Consider the following 22614-nt stretch of genomic DNA (forward strand, 5'->3'; position numbering starts at 1 on the left):
GTGCCGCAGCACCCCTGATAAATTGAAATACATTTGCAAAAGTTATAGAATTACTGCTGTCTGTTCAGAAAGAAATTAAATAATTCAGAATACTACACCTGGAGTAGGCCTATAATTTAGCCACAGAGAATCTATATTTTGTATTTTTGTTTCTAAATAGCGTAGCTGTGGATTGTGTGTTGCGCAATGTCAAGGCATGCCTATAGTCCGGAAACGCCAGCAAATCTGTCAGTGAACAGCATGCAGACAAAACAGGCCTTTCGCGATATTTCAAATACAATCGTGGGAAAACACAGCAAATGGATCCTGCTGAAAAGAGAAGACTAATCTGTCTGTAGGAGACCAAGTTATACAACTTCCAAATATAACTATTGCATTGTTTTACAAAGTAAAGCTTTTGGCACGAGCGCATCAGCCATTGCAGGTGAGTGAGCTGCGCATCAATGGGTGAGTCAGTGAAACTGGAAAGCTTTTTTAGGACTATAATGTCCTCCTCATATTGTACAATATGTGTGTCTCCACATACCTAGGCCTGGGCTATTGATGGATTGTTTATTGATCTCAGATTCTCAGTTTGTCCGTGTCAAAGTAGCCTAGCCTGTCACTTCGATCATTTGTGAGGTATTAAAAAAGATTCTGCTAAAGTCTCCAATCATCTAGAATTATGTAGAAATGCATGAAATTGATTTACAGAGGACACATTTTTCCCGAACCGTAGGCTACAGAAAATGTTCCCCATGTGTGCAACTTCTGCAAGCGCCTCTACTCTACTGCTCTATGCCAATATGGAAAAGTGATTATTTTCATGCGCTCCGGTACCTCAGAGCCCCCCCCCAGGTCACCCTTCTCCAGCTCACTTTTTGTTCTGGCACCTCCCTATTCTGGAGCTAGAGCCGATTGGGAGTGAGGAGGTTAGGAGCTGAGTGTTATTATTATTATTATTATTATTATTATTATTATTATTATTATTATCTGATTCCACATGTTTTTGTAATAGGTCATCATGAACGGAATGAACGAATGGAAAGGGACTATGGATGCAATAGACTGTAATAGGGAGTTAGTGGTTAGTGCATCGCCGTAATTTGTTGGGGTGAAACAAGCTTCTTTTTTTTCCTTTTTTTTCCCCCCACCTTATTTCTTTCTTTCAGTCATCTTCGTATCTGTTATAAATGGACCTTGGTTTATTTAAATGTGCTAAAAATGTCCCTCCTTCCCCTCTCCTCTCATCATCCTCCTTCCCATCTCCTCCCCAATCTCCCCCCCCCCCCCCCCCCCTCCAGCTGCAGCGATGGTGTCCAGCAGCGTGACAGTAGAGAGCAGTTGTCCTCTGGGCCAGTTTCCCTGTGGTAATGTCACAGTGTGTCTGCACCAGGCTCTGCAGTGTAACGGACATAGAGACTGTCCCAATGGAGCCGACGAGGAGAACTGTGGTGAGAGTGTACAGTATGGCTAAACGCATGACTACTGCCTTTCCTGAGACCCAAAAGTCACCCCAGATCCAGAAATGCCTTGGCTCTGTCACATATACACACAGTGCCTTCAGAAAGTATTCATACCCCTTGACTTATTCCACATTTTGTTGTGTTAAAGCCTGAATTCAAAAATATATTTTTATTTTCTCACCCATCTACAAAACAATACCCCGTAATGAAAAAGTTAAAAAAACATACAGATATATCTCATTTACATTAGTATTCACACCCCTGAGTCAATACTTTGCAGAAGCACCTTTGGCAGCGATTACAGCTACACTGTAAACAAACTGTAGCCTATAGAGTAATCAGATTACCCTAGGAAAATTATTTAGTTCCCAGTGTCTTCTTTAAAGTATTAACATATTTTAGAAACATTTTGGATATAACAGCTCTGTACCAAAATCTTTGTAGAATTGTTGTGTACAATAAGAAGTAAAATTTCCAGGCCCATTGTGAGATTATAAATTATGTTACAATCAAAATGGTAGGTGCTGTGAGAATTTGGTTTTCTTACGTATCCCAACTCCTACAGATAGTGGCATCACAGCCATTATTAACTGCATATTTGGGATTAAGTGCCTTGCTCACGGACACAACAATTTTTCTACTTGTCAGCACCAGGAATCAAACCAGCTACCTTCTGGTTACTGGACCAATGCCCTAACCTCAAGGCTATTTGCCAACCCAAGTGTGTGGAGAAGGGTGCAATTGCAGCCCGCAATTCGGGCCGTTTCTGCATGTGGGCGTTCCTGCATCTCCACGAACCACTCTTTATTTGCATCAACATAGACGGAACAGGAAGAGGAAGCGAGACATTCCACTCCCTCATTTTATTTCTGGTTCAATGTAAGTCAATGAGCTAAGCCAAAGAGGTGGATAGAGGCCTCTAGTGGCCAAAAGGCCATGTTAGCATGGACATTGCCTTTGAGGGCTTCTAGCCTTTTAATGTAATCAGCTGGGTGGGACTTCCTATGGGTTAAGGAAGGATCACAGTTTTGATAACAATGTTACGACAAGGGAAGTAGCTAGCTAGCTAGATAGAACACGGTACACAGTGTACCTTGCCTGTCAAGCACTGGTTCTTCCTGTTCTGATAACTCTGCAGGCGGGACTGGTGTCATAGCTAACGTTAGCTAGCTACTTCTTCTTCTATGGTATTATGATGGTCGGCAAACAAATGGGTGCATGCCGCCATCTACTGTGCTGGAGCGAGCTAGCTACTTCCTTCTAATTTAACTAGGTACTTCCCTCGCTGTAATCAGAACCAACGGGATGCAGGAACGGCCACATTATTAAAGATGAATTTCACCATTATTTTCAAATGCTTTATTTAGACATTAGAAACAGGAGGAGAAGGAGACAATGTGGGACAGCCAGAAGAATAAAACCCCCCAACCTCAGGAACATTAAGATGGCATTTGCTTTGGGAATGTTTCCCACTCAACCACACAACCACGTGAGGAACTTGTGAATCCCATCAGGGTAAAGCCTTGGCCCCCAAGACCGAAGACATAGTTAGATTAAAGGCAATATGTCAACTTCAAACATTGTGCTGCCCTACATTTTCTCTAACACTCAGAGGGTAGTCACAATTGAGAATTCAACCCTGTCCAACCATGATCATGTATAAAAGGTTGGTCTCATACTTGCCCCAACCAGGGAATGAACCTGCAACCTATTGTACAAGAAACCTAAGGCTTGAAACAACACCTTAACCCACTTGACAACACAAAACCATGCATTTTCCTGGATAGATAGACATTAGCATAATAAAAGACTGGTGGATCGCATTGAGCCTTGGGCTGTGATGTAAAAGTGTTTATATAAAATAAATGATTGTCAGTTTTATTTGTCATACTTCTATCTGAAACAATGTCAACTTTTTCCCATCGCAATGTTTTTTCCTCACTGAAAACAGCCCATCTCAATGAACGCACGGCATGTCATGAGACAAGCAAATAGCATACTTCCTGGTACCAGCATTTCCTGGAACATTTCTCATGGAATTACCTGGACATTGAAAAAATAATTTGATTCCTCAATATTCAAGGTAGATATAACACACCCAGGTAAGAATACATCTTAATTTGCATGCTGATCACACGTTATAGAAATAGTGCTGGGTAACAGAGACCCTTTCTTTTTAGTCTCCCACAACCTCATCCTTAACCCAGTAAAAAAGGACCACATAACAACAATCACAAAAGAAGAAAAAGTAAAGGCAGCATTCAAAACAACCAGAGAGGATTACTGACCCTAACTACTAGAGAGGATTACTGACCCTAACTACCAGAGAGGATTACTGACCCTAACTACAAGACAGGATTACTGACCCTAACTACCAGAGAGGATTACTGACCCTAACTACCAGAGAGGATTACTGACCCTAACTACCAGAGAGGATTACTGACCCTAACTACCAGAGAGGGTAACTGACCCTAACTACCAGAGAGGATTACTGACCCTAACTACCAGAGAGGATAACTGACCCTAACTACCAGAGAGGATTACTGACCCTAACTACCAGAGTGGATTACTGACCCTAACTACCAGAGAGAGTAACTGACCCTAACTACCAGAGAGGATTACTGACCCTAACTACCAGAGTGGATAACTGACCCTAACTACCAGAGAGGATTACTGACCCTAACTACCAGAGAGGATTACTGACCCTAACTACCAGAGTGGATTACTGACCCTAACTACCAGAGAGAGTAACTGACCCTAACTACTAGAGAGGATTACTGACTCTAACTAACAGAGTGGATTACTAACCCTAACTACCAGAGAGGGTAACTGACCCTAACTACCAGAGAGGATTACTGACCCTAACTACCAGAGAGGATTACTGACCCTAACTACCAGAGAGGATTACTGACCCTAACTACCAGAGAGAGTAACTGACCCTAACTACCAGAGAGGATTACTGACCCTAACTACCAGAGAGAGTAACTGACCCTAACTACTAGAGAGGATTACTGATCCTAACTACCAGAGTGGATTACTGACCCTAACTACCAGAGAGAGTAACTGACCCTAACTACTAGAGAGGATTACTGACTCTAACTAACAGAGTGGATTACTGACCCTAACTACCAGAGAGGATTACTGACCCTAACTACCAGAGAGAGTAACTGACCCTAACTACCAGAGAGGATTACTGACCCTAACTACCAGAGAGAGTAACTGACCCTAACTACTAGAGAGGATTACTGATCCTAACTACCAGAGTGGATTACTGACCCTAACTACCAGAGAGAGTAACTGACCCTAACTACTAGAGAGGATTACTGACTCTAACTAACAGAGTGGATTACTAACCCTAACTACCAGAGAGGGTAACTGACCCTAACTACCAGAGAGGATTACTGACCCTAACTACCAGAGAGGGTAACAGACCCTAACTACCAGAAAGAATAACTGACCCTAACTACCAGAGAGGGTAACTGATCCTAACTACCAGAGAGGGTAACTGACCCTAACTACCAGAGAGGGTATTTTACCCAACTACCAGAAAGGATTACTGACCCTAACTAAAAGAGAGTGTAACTGACCCTAACTACCAGAGAGGGTAACTGACCCTAACTACCAGAGAGGATTACTGACCCTAACTACCAGAGAGGGTAACTGACCCTAACTACCAGAGAGGATTACTGACCCTAACTACCAGAGAGGGTAACTGACCCTAACTACCAGAGAGGATTACTGACCCTAAATACAAGAGAGAGTAACTGACACTAACTACCAGAGAGGGTAACTGACCCTAACTACCAGAGAGGATTACTGACCCTAACTACCAGAGACGATAACTAACCCTAACTACCAGAGAGGATAACTGACCCTAACTACATGAGAGAGTAACTGACCTTAACTACCAGAGAGGATAACTGATCCTAACTACCAGAGAGTATAACTGACCCTAACTACTAGAGAGGATAACTGATCCTAACTACCAGATAGGATAACTGACCCTAACTACCAGAGAAGGTAACTGTCCCTAACTACCAGAGAGGACTACTGACCCTAACTACCAGAGAGGGTAACTTACACTAACTTCCAGAGAGGGTAACTGACCCAAACTACCAGAGAGGATTACTGACCTAACTACCCGAGAGGATTACTGAACCTAACTACAAGACAGGATTACTGACCCTAACTACCAGAGAGGATTACTGACCCTAACTACCAGAGAGGATTACTGACCCTAACTACCAGAGAGGGTAACTGACCCTAACTACCAGAGAGGATTACTGACCCTAACTACCAGAGAGGGTAACTGACCCTAACTACCAGAGAGGATTACTGACCCTAACTACCAAAGAGGATAACTGACCCTAACTACCAGAGAGGATTACTGACCCTAACTACCAGAGAGGATTACTGACCCTAACTACCAGAGAGAGTAACTGACCCTAACTACCAGAGAGGATTACTGACCCTAACTACCAGAGAGAGTAACTGACCCTAACTACTAAAGAGGATTACTGACCCTAACTACCAGAGTGGATTACTGACCCTAACTACCAGAGAGAGTAACTGACCCTAACTACTAGAGAGGATTACTGACTCTAACTAACAGAGTGGATTACTAACCCTAACTACCAGAGAGGGTAACTGACCCTAACTACCAGAGAGGATTACTGACCCTAACTACCAGAGAGGATTACTGACCCTAACTACCAGAGAGGATTACTGACCCTAACTACCAGAGAGAGTAACTGACCCTAACTACCAGAGAGGATTACTGACCCTAACTACCAGAGAGAGTAACTGACCCTAACTACTAGAGAGGATTACTGATCCTAACTACCAGAGTGGATTACTGACCCTAACTACCAGAGAGAGTAACTGACCCTAACTACTAGAGAGGATTACTGACTCTAACTAACAGATTGGATTACTAACCCTAACTACCAGAGAGGATTACTGACCCTAACTACCAGAGAGAGTAACTGACCCTAACTACTAGAGAGGATTACTGATCCTAACTACCAGAGTGGATTACTGACCCTAACTACCAGAGAGAGTAACTGACCCTAACTACTAGAGAGGATTACTGACTCTAACTAACAGAGTGGATTACTAACCCTAACTACCAGAGAGGGTAACTGACCCTAACTACCAGAGAGGATTACTGACCCTAACTACCAGAGAGGGTAACAGACCCTAACTACCAGAAAGAATAACTGACCCTAACCACCAGAGAGGGTAACTGATCCTAACTACCAGAGAGGGTAACTGACCCTAACTACCAGAGAGGATTACTGACCCTAACTACCAGAGAGGGTAACAGACCCTAACTACCAGAAAGAATAACTGACCCTAACCACCAGAGAGGGTAACTGATCCTAACTACCAGAGAGGGTAACTGACCCTAACTACCAGAGAGGATTACTGACCCTAACTACCAGAGAGGGTAACTGACCCTAACTACCAGAGAGGATTACTGACCCTAAATACAAGAGAGAGTAACTGACACTAACTACCAGAGAGGGTAACTGACCCTAACTACCAGAGAGGATTACTGACCCTAACTACCAGAGACGATAACTAACCCTAACTACCAGAGAGGATAACTGACCCTAACTACATGAGAGAGTAACTGACCTTAACTACCAGAGAGGATAACTGATCCTAACTACCAGAGAGTATAACTGACCCTAACTACTAGAGAGGATAACTGATCCTAACTACCAGATAGGATAACTGACCCTAACTACCAGAGAAGGTAACTGTCCCTAACTACCAGAGAGGACTACTGACCCTAACTACCAGAGAGGGTAACTTACACTAACTTCCAGAGAGGGTAACTGACCCAAACTACCAGAGAGGATTACTGACCTAACTACCCGAGAGGATTACTGAACCTAACTACAAGACAGGATTACTGACCCTAACTACCAGAGAGGATTACTGACCCTAACTACCAGAGAGGATTACTGACCCTAACTACCAGAGAGGGTAACTGACCCTAACTACCAGAGAGGATTACTGACCCTAACTACCAGAGAGGGTAACTGACCCTAACTACCAGAGAGGATTACTGACCCTAACTACCAAAGAGGATAACTGACCCTAACTACCAGAGAGGATTACTGACCCTAACTACCAGAGAGGATTACTGACCCTAACTACCAGAGAGAGTAACTGACCCTAACTACCAGAGAGGATTACTGACCCTAACTACCAGAGAGAGTAACTGACCCTAACTACTAAAGAGGATTACTGACCCTAACTACCAGAGTGGATTACTGACCCTAACTACCAGAGAGAGTAACTGACCCTAACTACTAGAGAGGATTACTGACTCTAACTAACAGAGTGGATTACTAACCCTAACTACCAGAGAGGGTAACTGACCCTAACTACCAGAGAGGATTACTGACCCTAACTACCAGAGAGGATTACTGACCCTAACTACCAGAGAGGATTACTGACCCTAACTACCAGAGAGAGTAACTGACCCTAACTACCAGAGAGGATTACTGACCCTAACTACCAGAGAGAGTAACTGACCCTAACTACTAGAGAGGATTACTGATCCTAACTACCAGAGTGGATTACTGACCCTAACTACCAGAGAGAGTAACTGACCCTAACTACTAGAGAGGATTACTGACTCTAACTAACAGAGTGGATTACTGACCCTAACTACCAGAGAGGATTACTGACCCTAACTACCAGAGAGAGTAACTGACCCTAACTACCAGAGAGGATTACTGACCCTAACTACCAGAGAGAGTAACTGACCCTAACTACTAGAGAGGATTACTGATCCTAACTACCAGAGTGGATTACTGACCCTAACTACCAGAGAGAGTAACTGACCCTAACTACTAGAGAGGATTACTGACTCTAACTAACAGAGTGGATTACTAACCCTACCTACCAGAGAGGGTAACTGACCCTAACTACCAGAGAGGATTACTGACCCTAACTACCAGAGAGGGTAACAGACCCTAACTACCAGAAAGAATAACTGACCCTAACCACCAGAGAGGGTAACTGATCCTAACTACCAGATAGGATAACTGACCCTAACTACCAGAGAAGGTAACTGTCCCTAACTACCAGAGAGGACTACTGACCCTAACTACCAGAGAGGGTAACTTACACTAACTTCCAGAGAGGGTAACTGACCCAAACTACCAGAGAGGATTACTGACCTAACTACCCGAGAGGATTACTGAACCTAACTACAAGACAGGATTACTGACCCTAACTACCAGAGAGGATTACTGACCCTAACTACCAGAGAGGATTACTGACCCTAACTACCAGAGAGGGTAACTGACCCTAACTACCAGAGAGGATTACTGACCCTAACTACCAGAGAGGGTAACTGACCCTAACTACCAGAGAGGATTACTGACCCTAACTACCAAAGAGGATAACTGACCCTAACTACCAGAGAGGATTACTGACCCTAACTACCAGAGAGGATTACTGACCCTAACTACCAGAGAGAGTAACTGACCCTAACTACCAGAGAGGATTACTGACCCTAACTACCAGAGAGAGTAACTGACCCTAACTACTAAAGAGGATTACTGACCCTAACTACCAGAGTGGATTACTGACCCTAACTACCAGAGAGAGTAACTGACCCTAACTACTAGAGAGGATTACTGACTCTAACTAACAGAGTGGATTACTAACCCTAACTACCAGAGAGGGTAACTGACCCTAACTACCAGAGAGGATTACTGACCCTAACTACCAGAGAGGATTACTGACCCTAACTACCAGAGAGGATTACTGACCCTAACTACCAGAGAGAGTAACTGACCCTAACTACCAGACAGGATTACTGACCCTAACTACCAGAGAGAGTAACTGACCCTAACTACTAGAGAGGATTACTGATCCTAACTACCAGAGTGGATTACTGACCCTAACTACCAGAGAGAGTAACTGACCCTAACTACTAGAGAGGATTACTGACTCTAACTAACAGAGTGGATTACTGACCCTAACTACCAGAGAGGATTACTGACCCTAACTACCAGAGAGAGTAACTGACCCTAACTACCAGAGAGGATTACTGACCCTAACTACCAGAGAGGGTAACAGACCCTAACTACCAGAAAGAATAACTGACCCTAACCACCAGAGAGGGTAACTGATCCTAACTACCAGAGAGGGTAACTGACCCTAACTACCAGAGAGGGTATTTTACCCAAACTACCAGAAAGGATTACTGACCCTAACTAAAAGAGAGTGTAACTGACCCTAACTACCGGAGAGGGTAACTGACCCTAACTACCAGAGAGGATTACTGACCCTAACTACCAGAGAGGGTAACTGACCCTAACTACCAGAGAGGATTACTGACCCTAACTACCAGAGAGAGTAACTGACCCTAACTACCAGAGAGGATTACTGACCCTAAATACAAGAGAGAGTAACTGACACTAACTACCAGAGAGGGTAACTGACCCTAACTACCAGAGAGGATTACTGACCCTAACTACCAGAGACGATAACTAACCCTAACTACCAGAGAGGATAACTGACCCTAACTACATGAGAGAGTAACTGACCTTAAGTACCAGAGAGGATAACTGATCCTAACTACCAGAGAGTATAACTGACCCGAACTACTAGAGAGGATAACTGATCCTAACTACCAGATAGGATAACTGACCCTAACTACCAGAGAAGGTAACTGTCCCTAACTACCAGAGAGGACTACTGACCCTAACTACCAGAGAGGGTAACTTACACTAACTTCCAGAGAGGGTAACTGACCCAAACTACCAGAGAGGATTACTGACCCTAACTACCCGAGAGGATTACTGAACCTAACTACAAGACAGGATTACTGACCCTAACTACCAGAGAGGATTACTGACCCTAACTACCAGAGAGGATTACTGACCCTAACTACCAGAGAGGGTAACTGACCCTAACTACCAGAGAGGATTACTGACCCTAACTACCAGAGAGGGTAACTGACCCTAACTACCAGAGAGGATTACTCACCCTAACTACCAAAGAGGATAACTGACCCTAACTACCAGAGAGGATTACTGACCCTAACTACCAGAGAGGATTACTGACCCTAACTACCAGAGAGAGTAACTGACCCTAACTACCAGAGAGGATTACTGACCCTAACTACCAGAGAGAGTAACTGACCCTAACTACTAAAGAGGATTACTGACCCTAACTACCAGAGTGGATTACTGACCCTAACTACCAGAGAGAGTAACTGACCCTAACTACTAGAGAGGATTACTGACTCTAACTAACAGAGTGGATTACTAACCCTAACTACCAGAGAGGGTAACTGACCCTAACTACCAGAGAGGATTACTGACCCTAACTACCAGAGATGATTACTGACCCTAACTACCAGAGAGGATTACTGACCCTAACTACCAGAGAGAGTAACTGACCCTAACTACCAGAGAGGATTACTGACCCTAACTACCAGAGAGAGTAACTGACCCTAACTACTAGAGAGGATTACTGAACCTAACTACCAGAGGTGATTACTGACCCTAACTACCAGAGAGAGTAACTGACCCTAACTACTAGAGAGGATTACTGACTCTAACTAACAGAGTGGATTACTGACCCTAACTACCAGAGAGGATTACTGACCCTAACTACCAGAGAGAGTAACTGACCCTAACTACCAGAGAGGATTACTGACCCTAACTACCAGAGAGAGTAACTGACCCTAACTACTACAGAGGATTACTGATCCTAACTACCAGAGTGGATTACTGACCCTAACTACCAGAGAGAGTAACAGACCCTAACTACTAGAGAGGATTACTGACTCTAACTAACAGAGTGGATTACTAACCCTAACTACCAGAGAGGGTTACTGACCCTAACTACCAGAGAGGATTACTGACCCTAACTACCAGAGAGGGTAACAGACCCTAACTACCAGAAAGAATAACGGACCCTAACTACCAGAGAGGGTAACTGATCCTAACTACCAGAGAGGGTAACTGACCCTAACTACCAGAGAGGATTACTGACCCTAAATACAAGAGAGAGTAACTGACACTAACTACCAGAGAGGGTAACTGACCCTAACTACCAGAGAGGATTACTGACCCTAACTACTAGAGACGATAACTAACCCTAACTACCAGAGAGGATAACTGACCCTAACTACATGAGAGAGTAACTGACCCTAACTACCAGAGAGGATAACTGATCCTAACTACCAGAGAGTATAACTGACCCTAACTACTAGAGAGGATAACTGATCCTAACTACCAGATAGGATAACTGACCCTAACTACCAGAGAAGGTAACTGTCCCTAACTACCAGAGAGGACTACTGACCCTAACTACCAGAGAGGGTAACTTACACTAACTTCCAGAGAGGGTAACTGACCCAAACTACCAGAGAGGATTACTGACCCTAACTACCCGAGAGGATTACTGAACCTAACTACAAGACAGGATTACTGACCCTAACTACCAGAGAGGATTACTGACCCTAACTACCAGAGAGGATTACTGACCCTAACTACCAGAGAGGGTAACTGACCATAACTACCAGAGAGGATTACTGACCCTAACTACCAGAGAGGGTAACTGACCCTAACTACCAGAGAGGATTACTGACCCTAACTACCAAAGAGGATAACTGACCCTAACTACCAGAGAGGATTACTGACCCTAACTACCAGAGAGGATTACTGACCCTAACTACCAGAGAGAGTAACTGACCCTAACTACCAGAGAGGATTACTGACCCTAACTACCAGAGAGAGTAACTGACCCTAACTACTAAAGAGGATTACTGACCCTAACTACCAGAGTGGATTACTGACCCTAACTACCAGAGAGAGTAACTGACCCTAACTACTAGAGAGGATTACTGACTCTAACTAACAGAGTGGATTACTAACCCTAACTACCAGAGAGGGTAACTGACCCTAACTACCAGAGAGGATTACTGACCCTAACTACCAGAGATGATTACTGACCCTAACTACCAGAGAGAGTAACTGACCCTAACTACTAGAGAGGATTACTGATCCTAACTACCAGAGGTGATTACTGACCCTAACTACCAGAGAGAGTAACTGACCCTAACTACTAGAGAGGATTACTGACTCTAACTAACAGAGTGGATTACTGACCCTAACTACCAGAGAGGATTACTGACCCTAACTACCAGAGAGAGTAACTGACCCTAACTACCAGAGAGGATTACTGACCCTAACTACCAGAGAGAGTAACTGACCCTAACTACTACAGAGGATTACTGATCCTAACTACCAGAGTGGATTACTGACCCTAACTACCAGAGAGAGTAACAGACCCTAACTACTAGAGAGGATTACTGACTCTAACTAACAGAGTGGATTACTAACCCTAACTACCAGAGAGGGTAACTGACCCTAACTACCAGAGAGGATTACTGACCCTAACTACCAGAGAGGGTAACTGATCCTAACTACCAGAGAGGGTAACTGACCCTAACTACCAGAGAGGGTATTTTACCCAAACTACCAGAAAGGATTACTGACCCTAACTAAAAGAGAGTGTAACTGACCCTAACTACCAGAGAGGGTAACTGACCCTAACTACCAGAGAGGATTATTGACCCTAACTACCAGAGAGGGTAACTGACCCTAACTACCAGAGAGGATTACTGACCCTAACTACCAGAGAGGGTAACTGACCCTAACTACCAGAGAGGATTACTGACCCTAACTACCAGAGATGATTACTGACCCTAACTACCAGAGTGGATTACTGACCCTAACTACCAGAGAGAGTAACTGACCCTAACTACTAGAGAGGATTACTGACTCTAACTAACAGAGTGGATTACTGACCCTAACTACCAGAGAGGATTACTGACCCTAACTACTAGAGACGATAACTAACCCTAACTACCAGAGAGGATAACTGACCCTAACTACATGAGAGAGTAACTGACCCTAACTACCAGAGAGGGTATTTTACCCAAACTACCAGAAAGGATTACTGACCCTAACTAAAAGAGAGTGTAACTGACCCTAACTACCAGAGAGGGTAACTGACCCTAACTACCAGAGAGGATTATTGACCCTAACTACCAGAGAGGGTAACTGACCCTAACTACCAGAGAGGATTACTGACCCTAACTACCAGAGAGGGTAACTGACCCTAACTACCAGAGAGGATTACTGACCCTAACTACCAGAGATGATTACTGACCCTAACTACCAGAGTGGATTACTGACCCTAACTACCAGAGAGAGTAACTGACCCTAACTACTAGAGAGGATTACTGACTCTAACTAACAGAGTGGATTACTGACCCTAACTACCAGAGAGGATTACTGACCCTAACTACTAGAGACGATAACTAACCCTAACTACCAGAGAGGATAACTGAACCTAACTACATGAGAGAGTAACTGACCCTAACTACCAGAGAGGATAACTGATCCTAACTACCAGAGAGTATAACTGACCCTAACTACTAGAGAGGATTACTGACCCTAACTACTAGAGACGATAACTAACCCTAACTACCAGAGAGGATAACTGACCCTAACTACATGAGAGAGTAACTGACCCTAACTACCAGAGAGGATAACTGATCCTAACTACCAGAGAGTATAACTGACCCTAACTACTAGAGAGGATAACTGATCCTAACTACCAGATAGGATAACTGACCCTAACTACCAGAGAAGGTAACTGTCCCTAACTACCAGAGAGGACTACTGACCCTAACTACCAGAGAGGGTAACTTACACTAACTTCCAGAGAGGGTAACTGACCCAAACTACCAGAGAGGATTACTGACCCTAACTACCCGAGAGGATTACTGAACCTAACTACAAGACAGGATTACTGACCCTAACTACCAGAGAGGATTACTGACCCTAACTACCAGAGAGGATTACTGACCCTAACTACCAGAGAGGGTAACTGACCATAACTACCAGAGAGGATTACTGACCCTAACTACCAGAGAGGGTAACTGACCCTAACTACCAGAGAGGATTACTGACCCTAACTACCAAAGAGGATAACTGACCCTAACTACCAGAGAGGATTACTGACCCTAACTACCAGAGAGGATTACTGACCCTAATTACCAGAGAGAGTAACTGACCCTAACTACCAGAGAGGATTACTGACCCTAACTACCAGAGAGAGTAACTGACCCTAACTACTAAAGAGGATTACTGACCCTAACTACCAGAGTGGATTACTGACCCTAACTACCAGAGAGAGTAACTGACCCTAACTACTAGAGAGGATTACTGACTCTAACTAACAGAGTGGATTACTAACCCTAACTACCAGAGAGGGTAACTGACCCTAACTACCAGAGAGGATTACTGACCCTAACTACCAGAGATGATTACTGACCCTAACTACCAGAGTGGATTACTGACCCTAACTACCAGAGAGAGTAACTGACCCTAACTACTAGAGAGGATTACTGACTCTAACTAACAGAGTGGATTACTGACCCTAACTACCAGAGAGGATTACTGACCCTAACTACCAGAGAGAGTAACTGACCCTAACTACCAGAGAGGATTACTGACCCTAACTACCAGAGAGAGTAACTGACCCTAACTACTAGAGAGGATTACTGATCCTAACTACCAGAGTGGATTACTGACCCTAACTACCAGAGAGAGTAACAGACCCTAACTACTAGAGAGGATTACTGACTCTAACTAACAGAGTGGATTACTAACCCTAACTACCAGAGAGGGTAACTGACCCTAACTACCAGAGAGGATTACTGACCCTAACTACCAGAGAGGGTAACAGACCCTAACTACCAGAAAGAATAACTGACCCTAACTACCAGAGAGGGTAACTGATCCTAACTACCAGAGAGGGTAACTGACCCTAACTACCAGAGAGGGTATTTTACCCAAACTACCAGAAAGGATTACTGACCCTAACTAAAAGAGAGTGTAACTGACCCTAACTACAAGACAGGATTACTGACCCTAACTACCAGAGAGGATTACTGACCCTAACTACCAGAGAGGATTACTGACCCTAACTACCAGAGAGGGTAACTGACCCTAACTACCAGAGAGGATTACTGACCCTAACTACCAGAGAGGGTAACTGACCCTAACTACCAGAGAGGATTACTGACCCTAACTACCAAAGAGGATAACTGACCCTAACTACCAGAGAGGATTACTGACCCTAACTACCAGAGAGGATTACTGACCCTAACTACCAGAGAGAGTAACTGACCCTAACTACCAGAGAGGATTACTGACCCTAACTACCAGAGAGAGTAACTGACCCTAACTACTAAAGAGGATTACTGACCCTAACTACCAGAGTGGATTACTGACCCTAACTACCAGAGAGAGTAACTGACCCTAACTACTAGAGAGGATTACTGACTCTAACTAACAGAGTGGATTACTAACCCTAACTACCAGAGAGGGTAACTGACCCTAACTACCAGAGAGGATTACTGACCCTAACTACCAGAGATGATTACTGACCCTAACTACCAGAGAGGATTACTGACCCTAACTACCAGAGAGAGTAACTGACCCTAACTACCAGAGAGGATTACTGACCCTAACTACCAGAGAGAGTAACTGACCCTAACTACTAGAGAGGATTACTGATCCTAACTACCAGAGGTGATTACTGACCCTAACTACCAGAGAGAGTAACTGACCCTAACTACTAGAGAGGATTACTGACTCTAACTAACAGAGTGGATTACTGACCCTAACTACCAGAGAGGATTACTGACCCTAACTACCAGAGAGAGTAACTGACCCTAACTACCAGAGAGGATTACTGACCCTAACTACCAGAGAGAGTAACTGACCCTAACTACTACAGAGGATTACTGATCCTAACTACCAGAGTGGATTACTGACCCTAACTACCAGAGAGAGTAACATACCCTAACTACTAGAGAGGATTACTGACTCTAACTAACAGAGTGGATTACTAACCCTAACTACCAGAGAGGGTAACTGACCCTAACTACCAGAGAGGATTACTGACCCTAACTACCAGAGAGGGTAACAGACCCTAACTACCAGAAAGAATAACGGACCCTAACTACCAGAGAGGGTAACTGATCCTAACTACCAGAGAGGGTAACTGACCCTAACTACCAGAGAGGGTATTTTACCCAAACTACCAGAAAGGATTACTGACCCTAACTAAAAGAGAGTGTAACTGACCCTAACTACCAGAGAGGGTAACTGACCCTAACTACCAGAGAGGATTATTGACCCTAACTACCAGAGAGGGTAACTGACCCTAACTACCAGAGAGGATTACTGACCCTAACTACCAGAGAGGGTAACTGACCCTAACTACCAGAGAGGATTACTGACCCTAAATACAAGAGAGAGTAACTGACACTAACTACCAGAGAGGGTAACTGACCCTAACTACCAGAGAGGATTACTGACCCTAACTACTAGAGACGATAACTAACCCTAACTACCAGAGAGGATAACTGACCCTAACTACATGAGAGAGTAACTGACCCTAACTACCAGAGAGGATAACTGATCCTAACTACCAGAGAGTATAACTGACCCTAACTACTAGAGAGGATAACTGATCCTAACTACCAGATAGGATAACTGACCCTAACTACCAGAGAAGGTAACTGTCCCTAACTACCAGAGAGGACTACTGACCCTAACTACCAGAGAGGGTAACTTACACTAACTTCCAGAGAGGGTAACTGACCCAAACTACCAGAGAGGATTACTGACCCTAACTACCCGAGAGGATTACTGAACCTAACTACAAGACAGGATTACTGACCCTAACTACCAGAGAGGATTACTGACCCTAACTACCAGAGAGGATTACTGACCCTAACTACCAGAGAGGGTAACTGACCATAACTACCAGAGAGGATTACTGACCCTAACTACCAGAGAGGGTAACTGACCCTAACTACCAGAGAGGATTACTGACCCTAACTACCAAAGAGGATAACTGACCCTAACTAACAGAGAGGATTACTGACCCTAACTACCAGAGAGGATTACTGACCCTAACTACCAGAGAGAGTAACTGACCCTAACTACCAGAGAGGATTACTGACCCTAACTACCAGAGAGAGTAACTGACCCTAACTACTAAAGAGGATTACTGACCCTAACTACCAGAGTGGATTACTGACCCTAACTACCAGAGAGAGTAACTGACCCTAACTACTAGAGAGGATTACTGACTCTAACTAACAGAGTGGATTACTAACCCTAACTACCAGAGAGGGTAACTGACCCTAACTACCAGAGAGGATTACTGACCCTAACTACCAGAGATGATTACTGACCCTAACTACCAGAGAGAGTAACTGACCCTAACTACTACAGAGGATTACTGATCCTAACTACCAGAGTGGATTACTGACCCTAACTACCAGAGAGAGTAACAGACCCTAACTACTAGAGAGGATTACTGACTCTAACTAACAGGTTGGATTACTAACCCTAACTACCAGAGAGGGTAACTGACCCTAACTACCAGAGAGGATTACTGACCCTAACTACCAGAGAGGGTAACTGATCCTAACTACCAGAGAGGGTAACTGACCCTAACTACCAGAGAGGGTATTTTACCCAAACTACCAGAAAGGATTACTGACCCTAACTAAAAGAGAGTGTAACTGACCCTAACTACCAGAGAGGGTAACTGACCCTAACTACCAGAGAGGATTATTGACCCTAACTACCAGAGAGGGTAACTGACCCTAACTACCAGAGAGGATTACTGACCCTAACTACCAGAGAGGGTAACTGACCCTAACTACCAGAGAGGATTACTGACCCTAACTACCAGAGATGATTACTGACCCTAACTACCAGAGTGGATTACTGACCCTAACTACCAGAGAGAGTAACTGACCCTAACTACTAGAGAGGATTACTGACTCTAACTAACAGAGTGGATTACTGACCCTACCAGAGAGGATTACTGACCCTAACTACTAGAGACGATAACTAACCCTAACTACCAGAGAGGATAACTGACCCTAACTACATGAGAGAGTAACTGACCCTAACTACCAGAGAGGATAACTGATCCTAACTACCAGAGAGTATAACTGACCCTAACTACTAGAGAGGATTACTGACCCTAACTACTAGAGACGATAACTAACCCTAACTACCAGAGAGGATAACTGACCCTAACTACATGAGAGAGTAACTGACCCTAACTACCAGAGAGGATAACTGATCCTAACTACCAGAGAGTATAACTGACCCTAACTACTAGAGAGGATAACTGATCCTAACTACCAGATAGGATAACTGACCCTAACTACCAGAGAAGGTAACTGTCCCTAACTACCAGAGAGGACTACTGACCCTAACTACCAGAGAGGGTAACTTACACTAACTTCCAGAGAGGGTAACTGACCCAAACTACCAGAGAGGATTACTGACCCTAACTACCCGAGAGGATTACTGAACCTAACTACAAGACAGGATTACTGACCCTAACTACCAGAGAGGATTACTGACCCTAACTACCAGAGAGGATTACTGACCCTAACTACCAGAGAGGGTAACTGACCATAACTACCAGAGAGGATTACTGACCCTAACTACCAGAGAGGGTAACTGACCCTAACTACCAGAGAGGATTACTGACCCTAACTACCAAAGAGGATAACTGACCCTAACTACCAGAGAGGATTACTGACCCTAACTACCAGAGAGGATTACTGACCCTAACTACCAGAGAGAGTAACTGACCCTAACTACCAGAGAGGATTACTGACCCTAACTACCAGAGAGAGTAACTGACCCTAACTACTAAAGAGGATTACTGACCCTAACTACCAGAGTGGATTACTGACCCTAACTACCAGAGTGAGTAACTGACCCTAACTACTAGAGAGGATTACTGACTCTAACTAACAGAGTGGATTACTAACCCTAACTACCAGAGAGGGTAACTGACCCTAACTACCAGAGAGGATTACTGACCCTAACTACCAGAGATGATTACTGACCCTAACTACCAGAGAGAGTAACTGACCCTAACTACTAGAGAGGATTACTGATCCTAACTACCAGAGGTGATTACTGACCCTAACTACCAGAGAGAGTAACTGACCCTAACTACTAGAGAGGATTACTGACTCTAACTAACAGAGTGGATTACTGACCCTAACTACCAGAGAGGATTACTGACCCTAACTACCAGAGAGAGTAACTGACCCTAACTACCAGAGACGATTACTGACCCTAACTACCAGAGAGAGTAACTGACCCTAACTACTACAGAGGATTACTGATCCTAACTACCAGAGTGGATTACTGACCCTAACTACCAGAGAGAGTAACAGACCCTAACTACTAGAGAGGATTACTGACTCTAACTAACAGAGTGGATTACTAACCCTAACTACCAGAGAGGGTAACTGACCCTAACTACCAGAGAGGATTACTGACCCTAACTACCAGAGAGGGTAACTGATCCTAACTACCAGAGAGGGTAACTGACCCTAACTACCAGAGAGGGTATTTTACCCAAACTACCAGAAAGGATTACTGACCCTAACTAAAAGATAGTGTAACTGACCCTAACTACCAGAGAGGGTAACTGACCCTAACTACCAGAGAGGATTATTGACCCTAACTACCAGAGAGGGTAACTGACCCTAACTACCAGAGAGGATTACTGACCCTAACTACCAGAGAGGGTAACTGACCCTAACTACCAGAGAGGATTACTGACCCTAACTACCAGAGATGATTACTGACCCTAACTACCAGAGTGGATTACTGACCCTAACTACCAGAGAGAGTAACTGACCCTAACTACTAGAGAGGATTACTGACTCTAACTAACAGAGTGGATTACTGACCCTAACTACCAGAGAGGATTACTGACCCTAACTACTAGAGACGATAACTAACCCTAACTACCAGAGAGGATAACTGACCCTAACTACATGAGAGAGTAACTGACCCTAACTACCAGAGAGGGTATTTTACCCAAACTACCAGAAAGGATTACTGACCCTAACTAAAAGAGAGTGTAACTGACCCTAACTACCAGAGAGGGTAACTGACCCTAACTACCAGAGAGGATTATTGACCCTAACTACCAGAGAGGGTAACTGACCCTAACTACCAGAGAGGATTACTGACCCTAACTACCAGAGAGGGTAACTGACCCTAACTACCAGAGAGGATTACTGACCCTAACTACCAGAGATGATTACTGACCCTAACTACCAGAGTGGATTACTGACCCTAACTACCAGAGAGAGTAACTGACCCTAACTACTAGAGAGGATTACTGACTCTAACTAACAGAGTGGATTACTGACCCTAACTACCAGAGAGGATTACTGACCCTAACTACTAGAGACGATAACTAACCCTAACTACCAGAGAGGATAACTGACCCTAACTACATGAGAGAGTAACTGACCCTAACTACCAGAGAGGATAACTGATCCTAACTACCAGAGAGTATAACTGACCCTAACTACTAGAGAGGATTACTGACCCTAACTACTAGAGACGATAACTAACCCTAACTACCAGAGAGGATAACTGACCCTAACTACATGAGAGAGTAACTGACCCTAACTACCAGAGAGGATAACTGATCCTAACTACCAGAGAGTATAACTGACCCTAACTACTAGAGAGGATAACTGATCCTAACTACCAGATAGGATAACTGACCCTAACTACCAGAGAAGGTAACTGTCCCTAACTACCAGAGAGGACTACTGACCCTAACTACCAGAGAGGGTAACTTACACTAACTTCCAGAGAGGGTAACTGACCCAAACTACCAGAGAGGATTACTGACCCTAACTACCCGAGAGGATTACTGAACCTAACTACAAGACAGGATTACTGACCCTAACTACCAGAGAGGATTACTGACCCTAACTACCAGAGAGGATTACTGACCCTAACTACCAGAGAGGGTAACTGACCATAACTACCAGAGAGGATTACTGACCCTAACTACCAGAGAGGGTAACTGACCCTAACTACCAGAGAGGATTACTGACCCTAACTACCAAAGAGGATAACTGACCCTAACTACCAGAGAGGATTACTGACCCTAACTACCAGAGAGGATTACTGACCCTAACTACCAGAGAGAGTAACTGACCCTAACTACCAGAGAGGATTACTGACCCTAACTACCAGAGAGAGTAACTGACCCTAACTACTAAAGAGGATTACTGACCCTAACTACCAGAGTGGATTACTGACCCTAACTACCAGAGAGAGTAACTGACCCTAACTACTAGAGAGGATTACTGACTCTAACTAACAGAGTGGATTACTAACCCTAACTACCAGAGAGGGTAACTGACCCTAACTACCAGAGAGGATTACTGACCCTAACTACCAGAGATGATTACTGACCCTAACTACCAGAGTGGATTACTGACCCTAACTACCAGAGAGAGTAACTGACCCTAACTACTAGAGAGGATTACTGACTCTAACTAACAGAGTGGATTACTGACCCTAACTACCAGAGAGGATTACTGACCCTAACTACCAGAGAGAGTAACTGACCCTAACTACCAGAGAGGATTACTGACCCTAACTACCAGAGAGAGTAACTGACCCTAACTACTAGAGAGGATTACTGATCCTAACTACCAGAGTGGATTACTGACCCTAACTACCAGAGAGAGTAACAGACCCTAACTACTAGAGAGGATTACTGACTCTAACTAACAGAGTGGATTACTAACCCTAACTACCAGAGAGGGTAACTGACCCTAACTACCAGAGAGGATTACTGACCCTAACTACCAGAGAGGGTAACAGACCCTAACTACCAGAAAGAATAACTGACCCTAACTACCAGAGAGGGTAACTGATCCTAACTACCAGAGAGGGTAACTGACCCTAACTACCAGAGAGGGTATTTTACCCAAACTACCAGAAAGGATTACTGACCCTAACTAAAAGAGAGTGTAACTGACCCTAACTACAAGACAGGATTACTGACCCTAACTACCAGAGAGGATTACTGACCCTAACTACCAGAGAGGATTACTGAACCTAACTACCAGAGAGGGTAACTGACCCTAACTACCAGAGAGGATTACTGACCCTAACTACCAGAGAGGGTAACTGACCCTAACTACCAGAGAGGATTACTGACCCTAACTACCAAA

The 22614-nt window shown here is 44.1% G+C and overlaps 1 protein-coding gene across 1 annotated transcript in view; it reads left to right on the forward strand.

Moving 5' to 3' along the window:
* Positions 1 to 443: 443 nt before the first annotated feature.
* The window catches only part of LOC311099890 (relaxin receptor 2-like), a gene marked incomplete at its 5' end in the record, with an annotated part of 178084 nt that continues 155913 nt past the window's right edge, over positions 444 to 22614 (forward strand). Inside the window, 2 exons of the mRNA XM_084140610.1 lie at positions 444 to 447; positions 1284 to 1433. Of these exons, the coding sequence (XP_083996736.1) occupies positions 444 to 447; positions 1284 to 1433 (154 nt within the window). The remainder of the gene's footprint in view (positions 448 to 1283; positions 1434 to 22614) is intronic.

The sequence above is a fragment of the Coregonus lavaretus genome, assembly GCF_964263955.1.
Source record: "Coregonus lavaretus genome assembly, chromosome: 24".
Taxonomy (NCBI): domain Eukaryota; kingdom Metazoa; phylum Chordata; class Actinopteri; order Salmoniformes; family Salmonidae; genus Coregonus; species Coregonus lavaretus.